Source organism: Brachyhypopomus gauderio, chromosome 9 (genome assembly GCF_052324685.1).
Source record: "Brachyhypopomus gauderio isolate BG-103 chromosome 9, BGAUD_0.2, whole genome shotgun sequence".
Classification (NCBI taxonomy): domain Eukaryota; kingdom Metazoa; phylum Chordata; class Actinopteri; order Gymnotiformes; family Hypopomidae; genus Brachyhypopomus; species Brachyhypopomus gauderio.
In genome coordinates, this window is record NC_135219.1 from 26351039 (window position 1) to 26374261 (window position 23223).

The following is a 23223-nucleotide window of genomic DNA, read 5'->3' on the forward strand; positions in this document are numbered from 1 at the left end:
ACAACTCCAGCCTCGCCCAAGGTGTTAGTGAAAACCTCCACACTGATTCGCGCTTGCTCGGGTTCAGACCAGTCTGCTTACACAATATAAACTTTTTCATATATGTCATCTCTTAGCATATGCAGTGGCTCACATGGCTTGCACACTCTCTGTCTCAACTCAATCCCTATAGTTGCAGCGTGCTCAGAGGAAGACCCATATGCCGCTTCAATTTCCTCTACTATGCGGGTATCAATCAATCAATCAAATTTTATTTATATAGCGCTTTTTACAACAGTTGTTGTCACAAAGCAGCTTTACAAGTGCCGAGTCCTAGCCCCCAGTGAGCAAGCCAAAGGCGACAGTGGCAAGGAAAAACTCCCTAGTTTTTGCATGAGGAAGAAACCTTGAGAGGAACCAAGACTCAGGGGGGGAGCCCATCCTCCTCTGGCAGACACCGGTCACCATGACAACAACAACAACAACAATATAGACAGAATATAGACAGAATGTAAAAGATGCAATAATGTCCATTTAGACTGAATATAAAAGATGTAATAATGTCCATCACAGTGTAGGCATCCGGTTAGGCAGGAGGTGGCCGGCCAGGATGGATCGCTTGTCTCTCCTCATCTCATTATTCCTCAAGCAGGAGGGCAGCCATGTGGAGAAATGAAACAGGGAAAATTAGCTCTGTATGAGGACATATACAGGACAGGTAAAATTATAAACATTTCTGGAGTGTGGCAGCAACTCCGGCACCAAGTTAAATTATTACAGCCTAGCTAAAAAAGGCAGAACCAGAAGGTAACATAGGCTTGGGGGCATTCTGACACAATGGCATCCGTCCACTGCACTGTCAACAAACTTGAGTGACCACGAGCAGTGACAGGATGACAGCACCAGCACCCCAGTCTACCATAAAACCCTTCGTCTATGAACCCCTGGATCTGTACCTTTATCTAAGGGGGATAGTAATTATCAAACGCTAGACTAAATAAGTGGGTTTTCAACCTAGATTTAAAGATTGTGACTGTGTCAGAGTCCCGGACACATTTAGGAAGATTATTCCAAAGCTGGGGGGCCTTATAAGAAAAGGCTCTTCCCCCTGCTGTTACCTTGTTAATTTGTGGAACTAATAACAGACCAGCACCCTGTGATCTTAGTGGGCGTGGGGGTTCATAGTAGGAAATAAGTTCCTGGAGGTATTCAGGAGCAAGCACGTGTAGTGCTTTATATGCTAATAATAGAATTTTGAAATCAATATATAATCAATTTAACTGGGAGCCAATGCAGGGCTGATAGGACTGGTCTAATATGCTGAAATTTTCTAGTTCTGGTCAGAACTCTAGCTGCGGCATTTTGAACTACTTGAAGTTTATTTCGATTCCTATTTGAACATCCTGACAGTAGTGAATTGCAGTAGTCTAGTCTAGAGCTAACAAAGGCGTGCACCAATTTTTCTGCATCATCCTGTGATAATGCATTTCTTAATTTGGCAATGTTGCGGAGATGTAGAAAAGCTATCCTAGTAGTATTATCTATATATTTATCAAATGATAGGTCGGAGTCGAGTATGACGCCTAGGTTTTTGGCTACTGTGCCAGGTGTAATGGGATAGTCTGCAAGATTAAGCATTAAATTTGGAATTTTCTGTCTTGCGGCCTTAGGGCCCACAAGGAAGTGTAGGAAGTTTAGAGACATCCAGCATTTAATATCTCTTACACAGGCCTCAATTTTTCCTAAACTGAGTTTGTCATCGGGTTTGGCTGATATGTAAAGTTGAGTGTCATCCGCATAGCAGTGAAAATTGACACCATGTTTGTTTATAACTGTGCCCAATGATAGCATATATAATGTAAATAATAGTGGTCCTAAGATGGAGCCTTGCGGGACCCCATATTTAACCATTGTACGTTTGGATGAAATATTATTGAGCTCTACAAACTGATAGCGATTTGTTAAATAAGACTGAAACCATGAAAGGGCTGTGCCTGAGACTCCAACCCAGCGTTGTAACCTTTCTAGCAAGATCCTATAATCAATTGTGTCGAAAGCTGCACTAAGATCAAGAAGCACTAACAGTGATAGCCTTGATCTGATGCAAGGAGGAGATCATTTGTTACTTTAACTAATACTGTTTCAGTACTGTGATGGGGCCTTAAACCAGATTGGAACTTTTCAAATGTGTTATTCCTATGCAGATATAGGCATAATTGCTGGGCAACAGCTTTTTCTATGATCTTAGATATAAATGATGTGTTTGAAATGGGTCTATAATTAGATAGCACAGTCGGATCAAGATTTCGTTTCTTGATCAGAGGTTTGATAATTGCTAATTTACATGATTTGGGCATGAGACCTGTTGTAATGGATGAGTTAACTATAGTTAGAAGAGGTTCAGTTACAGCTGGTAATGACTCTTAATAACTTTGAGGGAACCGAGTCTAGTGTGCAGGTAGTACAATTTAAGGAAGAAATTATTTTCTCTAATTCTGATTTTGGGAGTGGATGAAAAGCATCAAGTTTTTCTCCCGGTATGTAATTTAAATCAATATCAACCAAACCAGATGACATACCAGTTGTATTGCTAATAAAGGGTTTTATATTTTGTCTAATATTCTCCATTTTATTATCAAAGAAATCTATACAGTGCCCTCCATAATTATTGGCACCCCTGGTTAAGATGTGTTCTTTAGCTTCTAATAAATTAAATTGTTATTGTGGAAACATACTCTTACACTGACAATTGTAGAAAAATGTAACCTTTAACTCAAGTGAAGTTTAAGGGGGAAAATAAAATCCCTGATTAAGAAATAATTATTCTACATAAAATCACCTGTTCCACAATTATTGGCACCCCTAACAATTCTTAGGAAATAAATGTAATTAAAGAATTTCTGTCACTTCTACAGTAGTTCACAAAGTTAATCAGAGTATGTAGGAACATTTAATTAGCAATTTACAACTTCCTGTTTCCCTGGGGTATAATTATGACATGACACAGAGGCCATTTCTCTTCAACATGGGAAAGACAAAGGAACATAGCATTCAAGTAAGGCAGATGTGTGTTGACCTTCACAAGTCAGGCAATGGCTACAAGAAAATAGCCACTCGCCTACACCTGTCCATATCTACTGTCAGAGGAATTATTAAGAAGTTTAAAACAACTGGGACAGTGGTAAACAAGTCTGGACGAGGACGCAAGTTTATTTTGCCACCACGCACAGTGAGGAGGATGATAAGAGAAATAAAAAGTTCTCCAAAGCTAACTGTTACAGAACTGCAACAAAGGGTAGCATCTTGGGGTCACAAAGTCTCCAGAACAACCATCAGGTGCTATCTACACGTTAACAAGCTGTTTGGGAGGCATGCACGAAAAAAACCTTTTCTCACTCTCAATCATAAACGAAAATGTTTGGAGTTTGCTAAGCAGTACTGGAACTTCAACTGGGACCATGTGCTTTGGTCAGATGAAACAAAGATAGAGCTTTTTGGCAACAAATGCTGTAAGTGGGTCTGGCGTAACACAAGAGCTGAGTATGCAGAAAAGCACCTCATGCCCACTGTGAAATATGGGGGAGGATCAGTGATGCTGTGGGCCTGCTTCTCTTCCAAAGGCCCAGGGAACCTTGTTAGGGTGCATGGCATCATGAATGCTTTGAAATACCAGGACATTTTAAAACAAAATCTGGTGGCTTCTGCCCAAAAGCTGAAGATGGGTCGTCACTGGGTCTTTCAGCAAGATAATGACCCTAAACATATGGCAAGATCTACACAGAAATGGTTGACCACACACAGAATCAAGCTCCTCCCATGGCCATCTCAGTCCCCAGACCCCAACCCCATTGAAAACCTGTGGGGTGAGCTGAAGAGGAGAGTGCAGAGGAGAGGACCCAGGTTGCTGGATGATTTAGAGAGATTGTGCAAAGAGGAATGGTCGAAGATCCCTCTTTCTGTGTTCACCCATCTTGTGAAACATTATAGGAGAAGATTAGATGCTGTTTTGTTGGCCAAAGGGGGTTGCACAAAGTATTAACATCAGGGGTGCTAATAATTGTGGCACACATTATTTGATGTTAAACAATTATTTCTTAATGTGGGATTTTTTTCCTACTGAATAAATGCACTTGAGTTAAAGGTTGGATTTTACTCTTTTTTTCCATTGTGGTCCTATATTATTTAGAAAAAAAAAAACTCAATTTATAAGAAGCTAAAGAACACATCTTAACCAGGGGTGCCAATAATTATGGAGGGCACTGTAAATACATTACTAGTGAGGTTTACTGGAATCTGAGGTTCTGTGCCTGCTTGATTTTTGGTAAGTTTAGAAATAGTATTAAAAAGAAATCTAGGATTGTTTTTATTTTTCTCTATCAGTGAGGCTAGGTATGCTGAGCGTGCTTTAGCGAGTGCCCGTTTGTAGTCAATGATGCTATCCTTCCAGGCACAGTGGAATACTTCCAACTTAGTAGTTCGCCATTTCCGCTCTAATTTACGTGCTATTTGTTTTAAGTTTCTAGTTTGGTCAGTGTACCACGGGGCGAGCTTTTTGGATCTAGCTTTTTTATATTTTAGTGGAGCTACTATATCTAGTGCTGATCTGCAGGTATTCTCCAAGTAGTCGGTTAGACTATCTAACTCTCCTGGATCGGATGGCGAGTGGGCTAAAGCAGTTAAGTCAGGGAGGGTTTCAATAAACTGTGTTGCTGTTGATGAATTTATCGAGCGCTTTATACACTGCCGAGGAGACGGGCGGGTATTTATGTTAAGGTGAAAATCGAATTTTACTAAATAATGATCGGAGATTGCTACGGTTTGCGGGAGTATGTTTATATTATCTACGTCGATACCCAGCGTTAATATTAGATCTAGTATAACTCCAGTGTGAGGACCTTGGATTTTTGTGGACGACTGTCCCTGCAGCTCCCACCAAACAAAATCTCAACTGGACAGCCATCGTCTTTTCCAACCAATGACTAGCTTTAGCACAGCTCTCAAAGCGGTGTAGAAACTCCTTCCATGACCCTCTACTATCAAACTGGCCTGGTTGCAGAGTAGGAATTCTTTCTTTCTGAGCTATGTTTTCACTCTCACTGTCAGATGATATGTCATAATGTACGTGCCTCGGCCGCCTAACACTGGAACTGGATCTTGGATGAATTAAGGTATGCTCACTTTTGGGGTAAGCTCCAGTAAACTTGACATTACAGTGGATACATCTGCACTGTCCCAGTGGCCGACCATTTATATTTTCCACTGATGGCATTTCTGGAGTAAAAGGTGAAAAATTCGGTCTCTTGTGACACTGGAAGATAATTAGCATCTATAGGAGTGCTCTGTGTAGCAGCTAGGTTGCACATTGCTGAAAGGGTTTACATGCGGCAGGTGTGATATCTCCCCTACAGACTGATAAAATTGTCCATCTTGTGTGCTTTTGGGACAGCGCTGGGTGCAATAGCCGCTACAGTTTTTATTTTGATTTGGTTGTAACTCAATTCCACTGTCACTGCACCTGGTAATTTCATCGCACAACTTAATGGGTTAGTTTCCCTCTTTACTTCATGTGAATGTGAACTTGACTATGCTATAGCACGTGTTTGATTCCACTGATTTATGGCCATGGGTAGTGTTGCCGAATTCGTCATTAAACGTATTCATCCAATTCTCAAATGAGATATGTAACCGTCCAATTTCATTCGCCATTACTGGTGACCTGAACGGGTTAGAGCTGCTTACTACATCAACAGTCTGCTTCAGTTTTGCTGTGTACTTACATGTGACAACATGTGTTGTGAAAAGCGCTATACAAATAAACTTGGATTTGATTTGACTTCAGCAGTCCGGTACAATTTCCGCTTCATAGACTCACTCTATGAGTCTTAATAATAATCCCTGATGAGCCCCCTGTGTTACCTTTTGCCTGCTTGCTGCTCTCGACCATGGTCACGAGCTCAGGGGAGCTTACTTCCACTGTAGCTCCGTGGGCCAGAGCCGGAGAACTTTACTTTCTACCCGTTCTGGGGTAATACCAGCTTGTCTACAACACAGTGCAGGGCATTTATTGTAGCTTGCTTGGTCGTATCACAAAGTTAAACGGGTGTATTAAGACTATTATTAAGGTACAAAGAATTGTATTTTTTGTGATAGAGTTTATGCTAATGTACGTTTGTGGACCATAAATATGTATTCCATTTTACACTGACCAGAATTTAAAATTAAACCAATACTTTTAAATGTGCAGAAACCTCACTGATTAACAATGAATATGTACTCTGAAGATCGAAATATAAATTGCATTTGGAAATATAATTACATTTTAATAATAAACTGCAATCATTCCAAACTAATAATTACAGTACTCCATTAAAATGTATAAAAGATATGATATGCTACATCCACAGCAATTTAATGGATAGAACTGCAGCAGAACTTTGTTCCTCAATTTTGTTTCCCGGATGGCAAGACTGACATCACGCTGCTCAGCCAATAGAAGTGGTCCAGCTAAGCTAAGCCTCAACTCTAGTGTCCTCTCTCTGCTCCTCAAAGAAGCATGGCCTCACCAGAGAAATAAGGCATTTGTTCTTGCTGCAATTTCCAAAAATGTTTCCCATAGTTGAATTGCTCAGCTACAGAATACTGTAAGGAGCTGGGAGAGTGGGCTGGACGCAAATGCGGACTGAATAAAAGATTTAATAACAAAACTAATACACTTATACAGAGCACACCAAACACCCACCAAGAATAATCAAACACCTAACATAGGAACCAAACAACACTAACAGAAATAACTGCGGGGACAAGGCTAAAGAATAGTACACAAAGCACTTCTAACAGAGAATGCAAAATACAGGGAGTACATACAGACTAGTATTACAGACACTGAAGACCAAGATCACAAATAAGCAAGCAAGAGGTACTTACAATAACAGACAACACAAGAGCCGAAACACAAGACTTAAATACACTGACCAAACAAGGAACTCAACAAGACACACCAGAAAGCAATAATGAGGGGCAGAGAACAAGGCAGGGGAGTGAAGTCAGACACAACTAGGAATTTCAAAATAAAAGACAAACACAGAACAAAAACAGAAGACATGACTGACAGGAGGGAGGCGGGACTGACAGAACCCCCCTCCAAGGCTAAAAAAAAAAGCACAGATAGGAGGAACCAAACCAGGAAACGAAGGACAAGCTGGGAGCTGGGGAGAAGGCATTGAGGGGAACACAACAGGAACAGAGGACCTAGGGGCAAAAAAAGAAGGCTCAGGGGACCAAGGTCTAGGAGACACAAACACAGGAGCGGAAACAGGTTGAGGGGGACAGGAAAACGGGACCTCTGGGGACTGGACAGGACGAGAAGCAGGGGAAACAGGATCCGAACAGGGAACAGTACTGTGGACAGGGAACGAGGCAGAGACAGAGGCGAATATATTCAAAACTACAGCCACATGAACAGGAACAAAATGGGTGACAACTCTAGGAACAGACATGGGTACAGGGACAGAAACAACACCACTAGATACAGTAATGGGCATCGGCACATGAACAATGACGTTATCATGTACAGAGACAGGGAACAGAACAAAACCGGGCACAGAACAGGACAAAAATGGGGATACAGGCACAGATGGGGGAACACTAGGGGGAACAAAAATATTGTCAATATTAGGCCCACAGGTGGGCAGAACAGTCACTGTGGGCCCTGTGAGGGTACATGGAGCAGAAGAAGGCCCCAGGCGGGCCTCTGGAACGCTGGCAGGCCCCAGGGTGGGGCGCGGGAACTGGAGGCAGTGAGCCCTTTTGGGCCTCTGGCACGGGTGCAGGCCTCTCCTGGGCCTCTGGCATGGGTGCAGGCCTCTCCTGGGCTGCGGGAACTGGAGGCAGTGACCCCTTCTGTGTCGCGGGAACTGGAGGCAGTGACCCCTTCCGGGTCGCTGGCTGCGGGTCAGGAGGTACCGTGGCCGCTGGAGCATCTGGGGAGGAACATGGACATGCCCTTGCACCGCCCCTCATTCCCCTCTTCCTCCCCACATTGCCAATGGGGTCAGTCTGATGAGACATGAGGGCCTGACGCACAGGCTCATAGCACCCCCCAAAAAAGTCTTAGGAGAATCCACCATACTGGTGACAAAGACCACTCCAGGAAGAGGTGTAGTAGCACCTACAGTCTCAGACACACTGTAGGGCTGGGGGGCAACACCGGTGAAACCCCTCCACAGTCCAGGCTTCCTCTGTCCGGTGCGCAAGGATGAGGTTGGCCCACTCAAGCACCTTTCCCTGTAGTCTTGCCCTCATAAAGAGCACAAGAACCTTTTCCGGTGGTATAGGGCATGTCAGGAACTGAAAATACAGGCTACATTGTAGTACGAAGGCATCAGCATTACGCTCCTCTCCATCATACATGTCTGGGGAGTCGGTTAAAAAGGGTAGTGCAACAGGTGTACCTGCAGTGTCCAAAATGAAACATGACTGCAAATGGTCTGTACCTTATAGTCCTCATCACCTTTGGGAGGAGGCAAGCTAGCAACATGCCTCACTCCACTGTCTGCTGTATCCATTGTAGGGTCTGTTATTATGTAACAACTGGGAGAGAGGGCTGAACGCAAGTGCGGACTGAACAATGATTTAATAAGAAAACTAATAGTTATACAGAGCACACAGAACATACACCAAGAATAGTCAAACAACACCTCACATATGAACCAAACAGCACTAACAGAAATAACTGGGGGGACAAGCAAAATCACTAGAGAAACCAAAATCACAAAGTATTTCTAACAGAGAATGCAAAATACAGGGAGTACACACAGACTAGTATTACAGACACATAAGACCAAGATACCCAATAGCATACAACCAAGAGGTACTTACAATAACAGACAACACAAGAGACTAAACACAAGACTTAGGAGTGAGGCAGGGGAGGGGCAGGGGAGTGAAGACTTACATTGTTAATATAGCACCCAGCTATTTGTTATACATGGTATGGCCCAATCCGCATGACGTATATTAGATCGATAGTTTTTGGGAAGAGGGATTTGTGAATAAATTAGGAAAAATAGGAGGACTTAGGAGCATAGAGTACAAATTTTTGACCATACTATTTGAGTTATAGGAATAAGGAAATAAAAGCTATGTTAGAATTTCGATAAAATCTATTATTGAAGCTCAATCTTGGCATGAGTTCTTACTTTTTGCTCTAGTGTTTACCAAGGTATAGATGTTCTTGGATACTAATTCTGTTGACACTACATTTAGTTAAAAATTTATCTTTGTACTTAAGAAAAGGACAAGGAACATAAGAAAGAAGCATGGAATATAAGAAAAAACAAGAACAAATTCAAGTATGAAACGGATTAAGGAGGAACAAAGGAACAAAGTTTGCATGCGCATCATACGAATGCAAATGCGGATTCCCAAGCTAAACAAAAAAAAAGGAAATTGTTACTTAAAAGGAAGTACCAGCTCACATTCTGGATAGAATGTTTACATGCACATCAAAGTAAGTAATTCGTGAAGAGTATAGTCAATTGAATCTTTTTAGAAGTTTCGGAAGCTTCGTTAGAAATTTGTGATTAGTCATTCCACAAGGTCATTCCACAACATGGCAAACGATAACCATGATGCAATTGTCTGTATGAGGTAGCCCAAGTATACACAAAAGGCACTGGACGAGAAACTACACAGGCTTATTGCTCAAAGGAAGTCAAAAATGTCTCAACTGACAGCAAATTAACGAAATAGAAAACATGAAAGTCAATAGGGAATATATTAGGTTGAAATGGAAATCCTGCACAATTTTTCCAAACTATATGAAGAGTTAGCGGTGCTCAATAACGGTGTCCAACAGTTGTTGTCAGAGGATTACATAAAGGCAGATCAGTTTAACTGGTATTAGCACAAGTCTTCTATTATTAGAGGATTTATACTTGGGACAGAAAAGTGGAAAAAGGCACAAAGATGCTCGGAAACAGAAGGTGAAGTGGTTCCATGGGACAGTGTTTCTGAGGTGATGGCAGGTAGCCAAAGGCACAAGAGAAGGGCAGGTTCCATATGTGAATGCTTGTCAATGGTGTCTTGTACATGCTCAGTTGCACCGTAGCCTTAGTGGCACGAGCTGCATCATTGAAAAGGAAGCAAACTGAGATGGAACAGTTGAAGTTGGAGGCAGCCATAGCAGTTTCTAATGCCAAGCTGAAGGTGTATGAGGACAGCAAATGTCCTGGTGATGCAATGAATGATTATGTGCAGTCCCAAGCCCCAACTATGGATACACTGAGCCAAGGAAAAATTATAGGACATTTTACAGGAGTTCATAAGGACAGTGTCATTGTTTCTTCTCCTATGGGAGCTGATAAAACAAAAGGTAACAGCAGATCTACACACATTCAGCATCAGACATATTGAGTCAGAAACTCACCTGACAATACTCGAGAAAATGGTAGGAGATGACATTTATCGAGTGCTGTACCAAAAAAACAAGATAACGGAGATGTAAGTTTATCAACAAAACCTGTCTCTATTACCCAAAAAAGAAGTTCCAGTGTTCACTGGTGATCCGCTCACATAGGTCTTTTCTTAGAGCCTTTGACAATGCTATCAACAGCAAATCTCAGAACTACAGAGATGAGCTCTACTTTCTGGAGCAGTTCACCACTGGGGTACCACAGGAGTTAGTAAGGAGCTGCGAACACGAGATCAGAAAAGGGGTAAAGAGAAGTCAATCAACATTACGGTAATGAGCTGAGACTGGCAATGGCTTGAGATGGCCACAGATAAGGACACAAGATGCCAGAGCCTTAAATGCCTATGCACTCTTCCTGATTGGCTGCAGAAACACCATACAGGAGGTTCACTACATGGAGGAGTTGGATAACTCTATGAATATGATGGCCATAATTTCCAAGCCGCCTCATCATCTGAAAGGAAGATGGAAACATGTAGCGTTTGAAGTGCAGGAGAGCTGTGGAAGAAAGGCAAGGTTTGTGGATCTTGTGAATTATATAGAGTCACAAGTGGCAATAGATCTATTGTTTGGTAACCTTCAGGAAACCAATGTGTCTGTTGACCAAAGAGACGATACATCAATGAAGGCCTTTAGAAGACACACATCTAATGGTAACAGTTTCGTTACAAGTGTCATCTCAGAATTGCCCACGAATTTGCACTCAAACCAAAGAGTAAAGGCAGGAACCTTGAATGCTGCTGTGGAAACTTGCCAAGGGAGGCACACATTGAAACAATGTGACAAATTCAAGAATCAAATGCACAAGGATAAGATTGCAAAGGGTCTCTGTTTTGGTTGTCTTACTCAGAGTCACTTGAGCAAAGACTGCATAAGAAGAGCCACATGTCAGGTCTGTTCACTCAAACACCCAAACGTGCATAAAGCAGCAAGGTCATCCAGTAGCAGGAATAGTACAGTTAAAGATCTGACCAAACATTCTGTGACCTCATTAGATGAGGAAACCTGTGCATATACTTAGACCAGTTACATCTTCCAGCCATCCAATCAGAGGTTGGCCTACTGATAGGTGCCAATGCTCATAAGGTCATCAATGGCCAAGGTGATGGTCCGTATGCCATAATAACTGCAACTGCAATGAATTAAAATACATTGAAAAGGGATTGCAGAGCCTCACTGCAAACAGGATATCTGTAGCAAGCATAGAAGAAATGTTAACACAGTAATTGAATTTGGACTTCTCAGTGTGCAGCTGCGAGGACAAAATAGAGATGTCACAGAAGGATAAGAAATTCCTGCAATCTGTGGAACAATATGTTCAGCAAAATGGACATAACCATATAGGGCTTCTTTTTAGAACTGCGCCAATGAGGATGACCAACATCCGCAGTCTAGTAGAACAAAGGGTTGTCAACCTCAAGAAGAAACTTATTAGGAATACAAATTTCCAAAAGGACTACAAGGCCTTTATGCAGGACATTATCTCAAAGGGATATGCAGAAAGGGTGCCTACTGAAAGTCTTCAGTGCAGAGATGGAAGGGTATGGTACATCCCTCATCATGGGGTGTATCTTCCTTAAAAAAACTAACTTAGAGTAGCCTTTGACTGCACTGCAACTAAGGTTGCAACGGTATGAGATTTTCACGGTATGATAACCGTCTCAGAAAATACCGCAGTATCACGGTATCACAGTTAGTTTGTATATTATTAAGATACACTGACCCTTAAAGAAATTACAACTTTTTTTTGTTCAATTAACTATTTATTGTAGAAACCTGGAACTATTGTATACAAAATGCCTCCTTAAAAAAAAAAGCTGTAAACATGTTTATATAAATACTGCAAAATTAGAGAAACCTAAATCATGGATTTCAGTACAATTATTTAAGTTTAAATTATTTAATATCTGATAAACTCAGCCTGGGTCAGTGTCTGATCAACAACTGTTGTAAACGTCCGTTGTACTGCCAAGTTAGAATATAACCAGATACTGCAGAAAGAGATGATTTATTTCTGACATGACCCTCACATTAGAGATTTCTATTTTAAGGCTTTCACACCGAGTCTGGTTTATATGAAAAACAGGCACGTTAGAATTTGAAAATGAACGCATGTAAATTAATGGGGTCTTTACATCCAGTGAAAGCAAGGACCATAAAAAGCTAGGTTTATTCTTTTCACTAGTGACCGTAGCGCGACTCCGCACAGTTATCTCGTATTACGTTAACAAATACGAGCCTCTTGTAATTCCAGGATGAAACATGAGAAAACGTGAAGACGTTAAGATTGAGGTTTTGAAAATAAACAACCATTAAATAATGTGATGAAAAAGCGAATTATTTCGAGTATATGTATAAATATTTAACTTTATTAAGTTTAAGGTGCTGGGAAATATTGAAACGGACCTTTAAAGTTACGTACAAGTGCTTTAATTCCACCTTGTAATGGTGTATGAATCCTGCAAACATGACTTTGTTCATTGCGCTGAGTCGCGGCGCGCGCAAAGTTACAAAATTCGAGAGGTGCACGACCTCGCGAATCGACAGCGCGTGAGACCCTCGCGCACGGGCGGAGCCACCGCGATTACGTCATTTTCGCCGCTGACTTTAGTTTAGCTTAAAAAAATAGTTAAGTCTGATACACTTTCTGCCATTCTCACCGCTGTGCTGGGTAGCTGAACCAGAGCGGAGTTGCGCATGCGCGGGTCAGTTTCTCTGCTGGCTTGCTTTTTACCGGTAATAAGCAAACGCACACGGTATGACAACCGTGTATTTTAATACTGTGGTATACCGTGAAACCGTTTACCGCTGCAACCCTAACTGCAACATACCAGGGGGTCTCACTGAACAGTCAGTTACTACAGGGCCCTGACCTTACCAATAGCCTGATTAGAGTGCTACTAAGGTTTGGAGAAGAGCACATTGCAATTATGGCTGACATAGATGCAATGTTTCATCAAGTCAGAGTACCTCACAAGGACTCCGACTTTTTGCATTTCCTCTGGTGGCCTGATGGAGACTTGAATGAAGAGCTAGAAGAGTACAGAATTACTGAGCACATCTTCAGGGCTACTTTGCACTGAGAAAGACAGTGGAGGATGGAAGAGACAAGACAACAGCTGAGGCTGCTGAAACAGTAAGGCGAAATTTCTACATGGAGGATTGCTTAAAGTCTGTAGCTACAGAAGAGCAGGCAGCTTCACTTTCACAATCTCTAAGAGCCTCTAAGAGCCTTATGCTTAGGAGGTGGATTCAAACTGACGAAGTGGGTCAGCAAATGCAGGACAGTACTGTCAACTGTTCCAGCTAACAAAAGAGCTACGGAGGTGAAGGACTTGGATTTTTAGCCAAGACACTCTGCCAATAGAGAGAGCTTTAGGAGTTCAGTGGTACACTGAGTCAGATAGCTTCAGGTACATGATAAATGCACCAATAAGATCTGCTACTAGGAGAGGAATACTCTCAGATCTGCTAGTAGGAGAGGAATACTCTCAGATCTGCTAGTAGGAGAGGAATACTCTCAGATCTGCTAGTAGGAGAGGAATACTCTCAGATCTGCTAGTAGGAGAGGAATACTCTCAGATCTGCTAGTAGGAGAGGAATACTCTCAGATCTGCTACTAGTAGAGGAATACTCAGAGTAGTAATCTCTGTCTATGACCCTTTAGGTTTGCTGGCTCCATGTATTCTCCCAGACTAACTAATACTAAAAGAGCTTTTTCAGCAGAAAGTAAGCTGGGATGAGGATGTAGGTGAAGGATGTACATTCAGTGGCTCTCAGAGCTTCAGGAGTTTCAGGGTGAACAGATGCATAAAGCCAGCTGATTTTGGCCACACTCATACAGCTCAGATACACCATTTATCAGCCGCATACGTTCTGTTCACAAATGAAGAGGGACAGAAGTGTTGCACATTACTTTTGGGTAAATCCAGAGTAGTGCCACTGAAGAAGATAACAATACCAAGAATAGAGTTGCAGCCATAGCAGTGAAGGTGGATAGATTGTTAAAACAAGAGTTAGAAATCAAACTAGAGGAATCTTTTTCTGGACTGATAGCCTTACTGTTCTTAAGTACATTGAGAATGATGCTTCACATTTTAAAAGTCAGCAATGCCAGAAGAATCCAGATGCCCCACGGTGTTGCACAAAGATCATCACATTGCCAAGCTGATTTGGCAGCACATTCATGTACAAATGGGACACACTGGAAGGAATCACTTAATAGCAAAGGTCAGACAGAACTACTGCATCCCAGGATTAAATAGAGCTGCTCGAACTATAATTTCTCAGTACATCGCATGCAGAAAATTTCATGCAAGGCCTGCTGATCAAAAGATGGCAGATTTACTCAAGGAATGTGTACTGCCTGACAAGCTGCATTTTATGCATGTGGGAGTAACTATTTTGATCCCTTTCATGTTAAAAGGGGACGTAGTATGGTCAAACAATATGGAGTCTTGTTTACATATCTCACATTCAGAGCAGCGTACATTGAGGTGGATCACTCTTTGGACACCTCTTCATACATAAATGCTATACGGAATGCTAATTATGTCGACACTACATCTTCATTCATCCCCATAAGTGCTTCTCTTTTGAAAAGCTGACTTAAAATGTGGGGTGTGTGTCCTCCAGTGCCAGGCTGTTCAGACACATCAATACAGAGTTTTCCTTATCACGTTCACACTCCTGTCTGTCCTTAGATAGCCTGTCCTTAGTTGTACTCGAGGTACGAACTGACCTGATCAATCAAATGTCTTCAAGGCATTATCATACATTATTTTACATTAGCCTCCTTCACATTTGTTTGATTTTATTAATTCACTCAGATCTGTTGAATGTTGTACATGTTGGTTTTATTGATTTTTTGTTAATTATACCTCACCTGATGTATCTGACAACCTTTTTTTCTCTCTTACAGCACGAGAAGACAATGTAGCAACATTTCGAGGCTCTGAGTACCTCTGCTACGACCTGTCCCAGAACCCCATTCAGAGCAGCAGCGATGAGATTACACTTTCCTTCAAGACCTGGCAGCGTAATGGACTCATCTTACACACAGGAAAATCGGCGGACTATGTCAACCTGGCTCTAAAGGATGGTGCTGTTTCACTGGTTATAAACCTGGGCTCCGGAGCCTTCGAGGCAGTTGTTGAGCCTGTCAACGGAAAGTTCAATGATAATGCCTGGCATGACATCAAAGTGACACGCAATCTGAGACAGGTAACGTGATGTCACTTCAAGTGTTTAGATAAATAAATCAATTTACAGACAGTGAAAATTCATTGATTAATATGGCATTAAAACTATCAGGTAGACATTGTTACTGTTATACGTAAAAAAAAACAGATAAGATCATTAGGTAAGGTAGGTAACCTAATACAATTACGTTAGATAGGTAAGATCATTTTTATATCCAATATTTGTTGTTCTTTTTCTAACTATATTATTTCCTTGGGCTTTGTTTCCCAAGAACACAGCTCAGCAATGATCATCATTATATGTAGGTTAATTATATGTAGGTTCCTGAACAACTGAGCAACCTATTTCAAAACAGGAATGGAAAAAAAAGTCCAACATATGTCCCTTTAATAGCACCAGGAGATTGGTAGCAGTTTAAGGTGTATCTTTCTTTTTTTGTCAAAGTAAAACCAGTAGGTATGATTAAACATGATGAGTGTGCATGGGCAGGAATTTAATGAATTCAGACAACTTCGAGCATCATCTAATAACTGAAACATCTGCTTCAGTTGCAACTGACAATTTAATTTGATTTGAAAATATCTGGCATCAGTGGAATTAGTGGAATTTGTCCTTATAATGAATGCTTGTAAATGGCCACAATCTGATGAATATTCTGTGTTTATGGCTTCAATGCATTTTTCAATGCATTCAAACCAGCTATGACACTGCTTTGTTGGGAAAAACTGCTCAGGTCTGTACACAACCTGAATTTACAAATATTTATTAATGGTTCCACATAGGGTTGCCACCTAGGTCTGACAAAAAACAAGAACACTGTCAGGGTGGCGAGTGTAATCTGTTGACGGGGGGGGGTGACGAACGTAGGTTGTTGAGCGGGGGGGGGGTGTCGAACATAAAATGTTACCAGAGGGGTTTTAAATGGACACGGCTAGAAAAAAAAACCAGATTTAAAGTGTGCAGAAACAGTCTGAATCCTGGTTTATTTTTTGCCGGGACCGAATATTAAAAAGAAGAAAAACCGGGACAGACCGGTAAAACCGGGACAGGCACGTGAAAACCGGGACAGGTGGCAACACTAGTTCCACAGCAGACTGCCTATGGGACACTGTTTCTATCTTACATGTCCTGTCACAGAGCCAACTTCTTTCTTTATTTTTTTGTCTTGACTTGTACAGTCTTGACTGTAAGCAGGTGTGTGAATTTAGTCAAATGCTGATAGTTCTCTATACAGTTTTTGTCTTGCCTCATGTCCAGAGACCAATGGGTTATAGTTTGATTACAAATATATCTTTAGCACATTTTTTGTCTTTATGCTTCTTTAATATAAGAATTCAATATAATTTCTAAGATGTTGTTAGGGCTGGCTCCATAGTCACCCCACCTGCCACAACATTGAGGAGTTCGCTCATCATTGTTACTCAACATTGTTACTCATCATTGTGTTGAGTTTTCCTCATTCTATTGTTTTCCTTGTTTTTTCCCGATACTTCATTTACGGGGGTATTTTTGTTTGGTGCTTTTCCCGCAGTCCTTTTGGTGGAGGTTTCAGTTCTTTATTACTCTGTGGTTAAGCTCTTGGATTCGATTAGTTATAAAAAGTCCTCTTGGTGGATTCGCCCCCGGATCCTACCGCCTTACAGATGTACAGATATAATAAATAATAAATATCAGGGCCTGAATTTCAGTGCGGGATTGCGGGAATTGCGCACTATTTCTTCGATTCCCGCAATTTTAGCCTTAATAATGCGGGAAACTCCCGCACACAATTACAGCGAAAACGTTCATCAAAAAAAAATAGCTTGGTTTGTATTGTGAGACGGACAGATAGTCGGACAGACCAACTTCCGTACTGGACGCTGCACTCGGCGCGCTCACTCTTCCTCTCTCTACAGAGCTACGATAACCTTCTGCTTTAAGCCTGGTTTATACTTTCACAAGTGACCGTAGCGCGAACCTCCGCGAACGGCGGAGGCGTTCATACTTGCCGAATGTTCTCCGTATCGATATATGGTAGTATAAAGAAACACCCCTCAAAAACAGGGGAAGGAACATTTATGGTCGGGCCATTATATGTACGGTCACTGGCTGAGATGCGGCGCGCGCGAAGTTACAAAATTCGAGAGGTGCGCGACCTCACGAATCGACAGCCACCGCGATTGCGTCATTTTCGCCACACGAACCCTCGCGCCGCGTCAAGTATAAACCAGGCTTAATCCTCAGGATTCACAGACAGGTGACGGTAAAATTAAGGTATAACAAGCCTAAACAATCTATGCTCATTTCAGAGCTTCTCATTTCAGAGATGGAGTACAGGAAAAAAGAAAACGACAAAAGAAAGACCAAGGAGAGGATAGATCAGGGTATAGAAGAACCAAGAGACAAGTTACAGTGTATATAGTTCAATGTATATCTTGTTGAAGCACAGCAAGACCTGTATTTAAATTCACCAGTAGTATCCCCCCCCCCAAAATGTAGAAATCCCCCTTATGTGACACATTTAAGGGGGGACTTCCCACTCATTTTGCAAAATGAATTTCAGGCCCTGAATATGTGCAGAAAAAACAATCCCAGCTGCAGTGGGCCAAGTGCTACAGTTCTGCTGCTGGCTAATCTGCAGGGATTCAGAAAGATAGTGTAATGCTTAATTTTGTTTCGCTGATCTTTTAACCTCAATGACAGGCAAGGCTTGGGTTTTTTATGGATTTGAAAGGTCTTTTATGTGGCTACTTTTTTCAGCTGGGTAAAAGCAGTACGCCCACAAGATGTGAGCTACTAAATGAAGGAGCTCTTGTTGTCTGTGTTTCTCCTCTCATCCTCTTACTCTCTTTCTCTCTCTGTCTTGCTGTAGGAAAACATTCGTCTGTAAACTCTAAGCATTCATGGGATCATACTTATTACTAACCAATTTCTAACCAAACTAATGTACTAACACCCTAATTTTTCATTTTTTTATTTTAATTTCTTCCATTTATTGACAGCATTCAGTTCACTATTGTTTTGATTTACTTTCTCCCCCTTTTCCTTAAAGCACTCAGGCATTGGACACGCTATGGTAAACAAACTACATTGTCTGGTAGATATCATTTTATTGTCCTTTTTTGGGGGGTTTGCCGTGTGTTCCTCTCTCTTTTCCTTTTTTTTAAAAGTTTCATTCTAGACACTTGAGGAAATGGGTTTGTATTACCAGAACTTTTCACTTTTTGCCTTCCCCCTGTTATTCCATGTATTATGACTGTCCCTCTTTTTTATATCTGGTTGGCTTACACTTTTTTCATAGAAAAAATACTTTATGCAAATATCTTAGAAACTGCATCCACACCACTACTTACTTTTTAGTGTTTTCTTTCTTCTTCACCAAGCCTCCATAGCAGTATCTGACAGAGACTGAACAAAAAATTGACAGTATTCTGCCTATTCTCCCAAACAGGATTCCAGACATATGAAAACCTGGGAGCATTGGCAGATGATTTAACCACATGCAAACACCTTCATAATCTTTATGCAAAATCAAATCATAATAATCGCTCCTAACATTTAACACATTGGGCCTCCACTCTCTTCTTTGTGTGTTTTCTGCATGCTGGTGATATGTGTGTGTGTGTGTGTGTGTGTGTGTGTGTGTGTGTGTGTGTGTGTGTATGTATGTGTGTGTGTGTGTGTGTGTGTGTGTGTGTGCCTGTGTTTCACTGCTGCATGGGAGCTGCATGATGCCTTTTTTGTAGCTTAGCTTCCATCCTGATTGTTTTGCCCATTATCAATCTCCTCTCATTTTAGTTCAGTTTGATTTGATTATGGATGGCAAAGAATAGTATACATTTTATTTTTTGAGTGGATAAGCCTTATTGCAATGCATGTGAGTGTGAGCTTGTGTTAGAGGGTCCAGTTTGTGTATGCATGTTTGACAGTACATAATGAGTCCTTAAAAAGTCAAACAAGAACAAGCAATTTGTCCTTGGTTTTACATTTATTAACCCTGTAGTTCTCCAAAAGTGATTATTCATTTTCTCACCCTTCCCATCAAAGATAAAGAAAATATGCCTTTGCAGTATTTTCTTTACCTGTCCGGTGAGCTTATGTTGAGCATGGTCCTGAAAGACCAAACCACTGACTTATTCAAAATTCAGCTCTCATGTCAGCATATTTCAAAACATGACAAATCAAAAACGGTAGATAGGAAATCGCTTGAATAGCTGGGATTCTAGGCTTGAGTGCCTAATTATTTGGTTTTCCATATTATCATTATCAACCAGGTGACCATCTCAGTGGATGGTATTCTGACCACCACTGGATACACCCAGGAGGACTATACTATGCTCGGCTCAGATGACTTTTTTTACGTTGGAGGGAGTCCAAGCACTGCTGACCTGCCTGGATCTCCAGTCAGTAACAACTTCATGGGGTGCTTAAAGGAGGTGAGGCTTTTGAATATTACATAAACAATGTGCTTCTCTTTAAAATGTTCCTAATGTATTTTGAATAAAAAAGCCATTTCATGATAAGTGAGTTTTGTTGGTCATCATGCAGGTCTAATGTGGGAATCCTAGATTACCATGAGTAGATCCAAAGTCAAAGTCAAATTTATTTATATAGCACTTTTCACAACACATGTTGTCACAAAGCAGCTTTACAATCGTATGGGTCCAGATCCCTAATGAGCAAGCCAAAGGCAACAGTAGCAAGGAATAACTCGCTATGATGGTGGGGATTAGGAAGAAACCTCGAGAAGACCAAGACTCAAAAGGGAACCCATCCTCCATTGGGCGGCCTGTTAGCACAAGTCCGTGGTGCGCAGGGTGGTTTTACAGTTATAGTTAAGGTTCTTGTTCCCCGGCCAAGTAATCACAGTCCCTTCGGTGTAGATGGTGAGCCTCAGGTAGGAGCTAGCATCAGCATGACCTCTTGTGGCAATGGCACATCCAACCCCGGCATCAGTACATCCACCAGCAAGCCAGACCATCTCCCAGGTGCTTGTAGGTGCTTGTATCCAATCTTCTTGGGTAGAAGCATGCCAAAAGATAGACAATACAGACTGAGTGTGTGGACATCCATTTAAACCACCATTGATTTAAACATACATAGCTCATGTGCCAGTGATTAGCATGTGGCTCCGGCAGGCTAATCTATAGCAGCATAACTAAAAGGAGGGGTTCAGAGGTGACCACAGTCATGAGGACTCACTGAGACATTGCTTTCCAGTCAAGTCATTGTCAAAACTAGAGTGATGCCATGACACAGCTGTATGACAGCATCAACATCTCAGATGACCAGAAATCTCAACGTCTGGGGGCCCCCGAGCCCTACACCTTACAAGGGGAATATTAGCTGAAGGCTTGATTAAATAGGTGAGTCTTAAGTCTAGATTTAAAGATTGGAACTGTCAGAATATCGGTTTAGGGCTGGAAGCCTATTCCATAATTGAGGGCTTTAAAGGAGAAATCTCTGCCTCTGTCTGTAGTCTTACAAATTTTTGGAACTAGGAGAAATCCAGAATTTTCGGAGCGCAAAGGGCAAGATGGGTTGTAGTAAGCAATGAGTTCACTCAGATATTGTGGGGCAAGACCATTTACCGCCTTATAGGTTAACAGAAGAATTTTAAATTATTTTTGCGGTAGATTTAGGTGTTACTGAAAAACCATCTAGGGTAAGGGGAATATCGGCCCAAGAATCAGCAGTCTTATTGGAATTTAGTAGAAAAAAATTAGACACCATCCAGTTTTTAATGTCCTGGATGCAGTTCTCAATCTTGAGAGTTGTAGTGATATTATATGGATTAGAAGATATATACAACTGAGTATCATCTGCATAGCAATGGAAGCTAATACCTTGCCTACGAATGATGGCAGCATATATAATGAGAATAATATGGGGCCCAGTACAGATCCTTGTGGGACACCATGTTTACCTTAGAATGCTCTGAGCATTCATTATTTACTAGTACAAATTGGTAACGATCTGTCAGGTAGGACCTGAACAAGGAGAGTGCTTGACCTCTTATGCCAATGAGTGTCTCCAGCCTATTAAGTAGAATATTATGATCAGTGGTGTCAAAAGCAGCACTGAGGTCTAGCAGTATGAGAAAAGAGATGTGTCCTTTATCAGAGGATATTAAGAGATCGTTCAGTACTTTAGTCAGTGCCGTTTCAGTGCTGTGATGAGATATAAATCCAGACTGAAATAACTCTGACATGTTCTGTCTGTAAGAAGGAAGAGAGTTGTGAAGAAACTACTTTCTCAAAAATTTTGGATATGAATGACAGATTAGAGATTGGCCTAAAGTTGGACAAATCATGGGGGTTAAGACCAGGTTTTTTAATTGGCAGCTTGATGACTGCAAGTTTAAATGAACTGCGAATGTAGCCCAGGCTTAGAGAATAATTAATTATAGTAAGCAAAGGTTCCACAGGGCATCAGAGCTGACCAGACAGCTGTCAAGGTGCATTGGCATGTTGACAGGCTCTGAGATAGCACTACTAATTTTTTCCCTAATTTTATCAATCTTATCATTAAAGAATTTCATAAAATTGTTACTGCTGCACTCTAGTGGGATTACTGAATTTATTTGTTCATGACTCCTCATAAGGCTGGTTTTAAATAGGAGTCCTGAATTGTTTTTATGTTTTTCTATTAAGGCCGATAAGTATGAGGATTTTGTCGTATGGAGGGCATGCTTATATTCAATAAGGCTGCTTTTTCGTGATAATTTATACACTTCAAACTTCGAATTTCGCCATTTACACTCCAGGATCCGCGTGGCTCATTTGAGACTACGCATGTGCTCATTGTACCATGGCGGTATTTTTCTTTCAGTGGCTCTCTTATATTGCAATTGCGCAACCTTGTCTAGAGCTGTACGAAGAGAAGTCTCAATGTGCTCAGTAAAATGCTCTAGTCCTTCAGGAGCTACAGGTGGATCAGTGTTTGTCAGACCTGGTAAAATATCAGTGTGCGCAGCTATGGTACTGGGTGTTTTAGTTCATTTAATTTGGTAGCAGGGCGGCCGATGAATACAGTCAGTCAAACAAAACTCGTACGTTATGAGGCTGTGGTCAGAAACGGCCTCACTCTGAGGAAGAATTGCTAAACTGGTTATGTTAATAACAAATGACAAGACCAAGCCTAAAGTATGACTACAATTATGCGCACGCTCTATTAAATACGTATTCCAGACTAACTGTGTAACATCCAACAGACGTCTCTGAGATGTATGTGCGCTATCAGGGTACACACTAACTCGGTAATTAGAACTACTAGAAACAGAACCACATTCTGAGTGATACCCATTGAATCAAGAATTGCTTGAAAATTTATGCTAAAAGAGTCACATAGATTATCAAAATGGATGTTAAAATCACCAACCATAATCACCTTATTGGCTGATAGCAGTACATGAGACAGGAAGTCTGAAAACTCCTGCAAGAGTATGAACCGGGGGGCAGTAAATAGTGATTAACTGTCAGGAACAGCACATGATCGCCGTGTAGACCCCTCCCCTTTGCAACTATTTAAGCTTCCCCCTCACTCTTCCGGGTTGAGAAGTATTGTTGCCATGCCATGTACCAAGCGTTCTC

General features: G+C 41.4%; 1 protein-coding gene across 5 annotated transcripts in view; it reads left to right on the forward strand.

Moving 5' to 3' along the window:
• Nucleotides 1–23223, forward strand: part of nrxn3b (neurexin 3b) — a 233517-nt gene that overhangs the window by 45697 nt on the left and 164597 nt on the right. For all 5 annotated transcript variants that reach the window (XR_013133413.1, XM_077018153.1, XM_077018156.1 and 2 more), the window contains exons 5-6: nucleotides 15372–15673; nucleotides 19906–20067. Coding sequence is in view for 4 of the 5 variants with exons in the window: in XM_077018153.1 (XP_076874268.1) it covers nucleotides 15372–15673; nucleotides 19906–20067 (464 nt within the window). In the remaining variant the exon portion in view is untranslated. The remainder of the gene's footprint in view (nucleotides 1–15371; nucleotides 15674–19905; nucleotides 20068–23223) is intronic.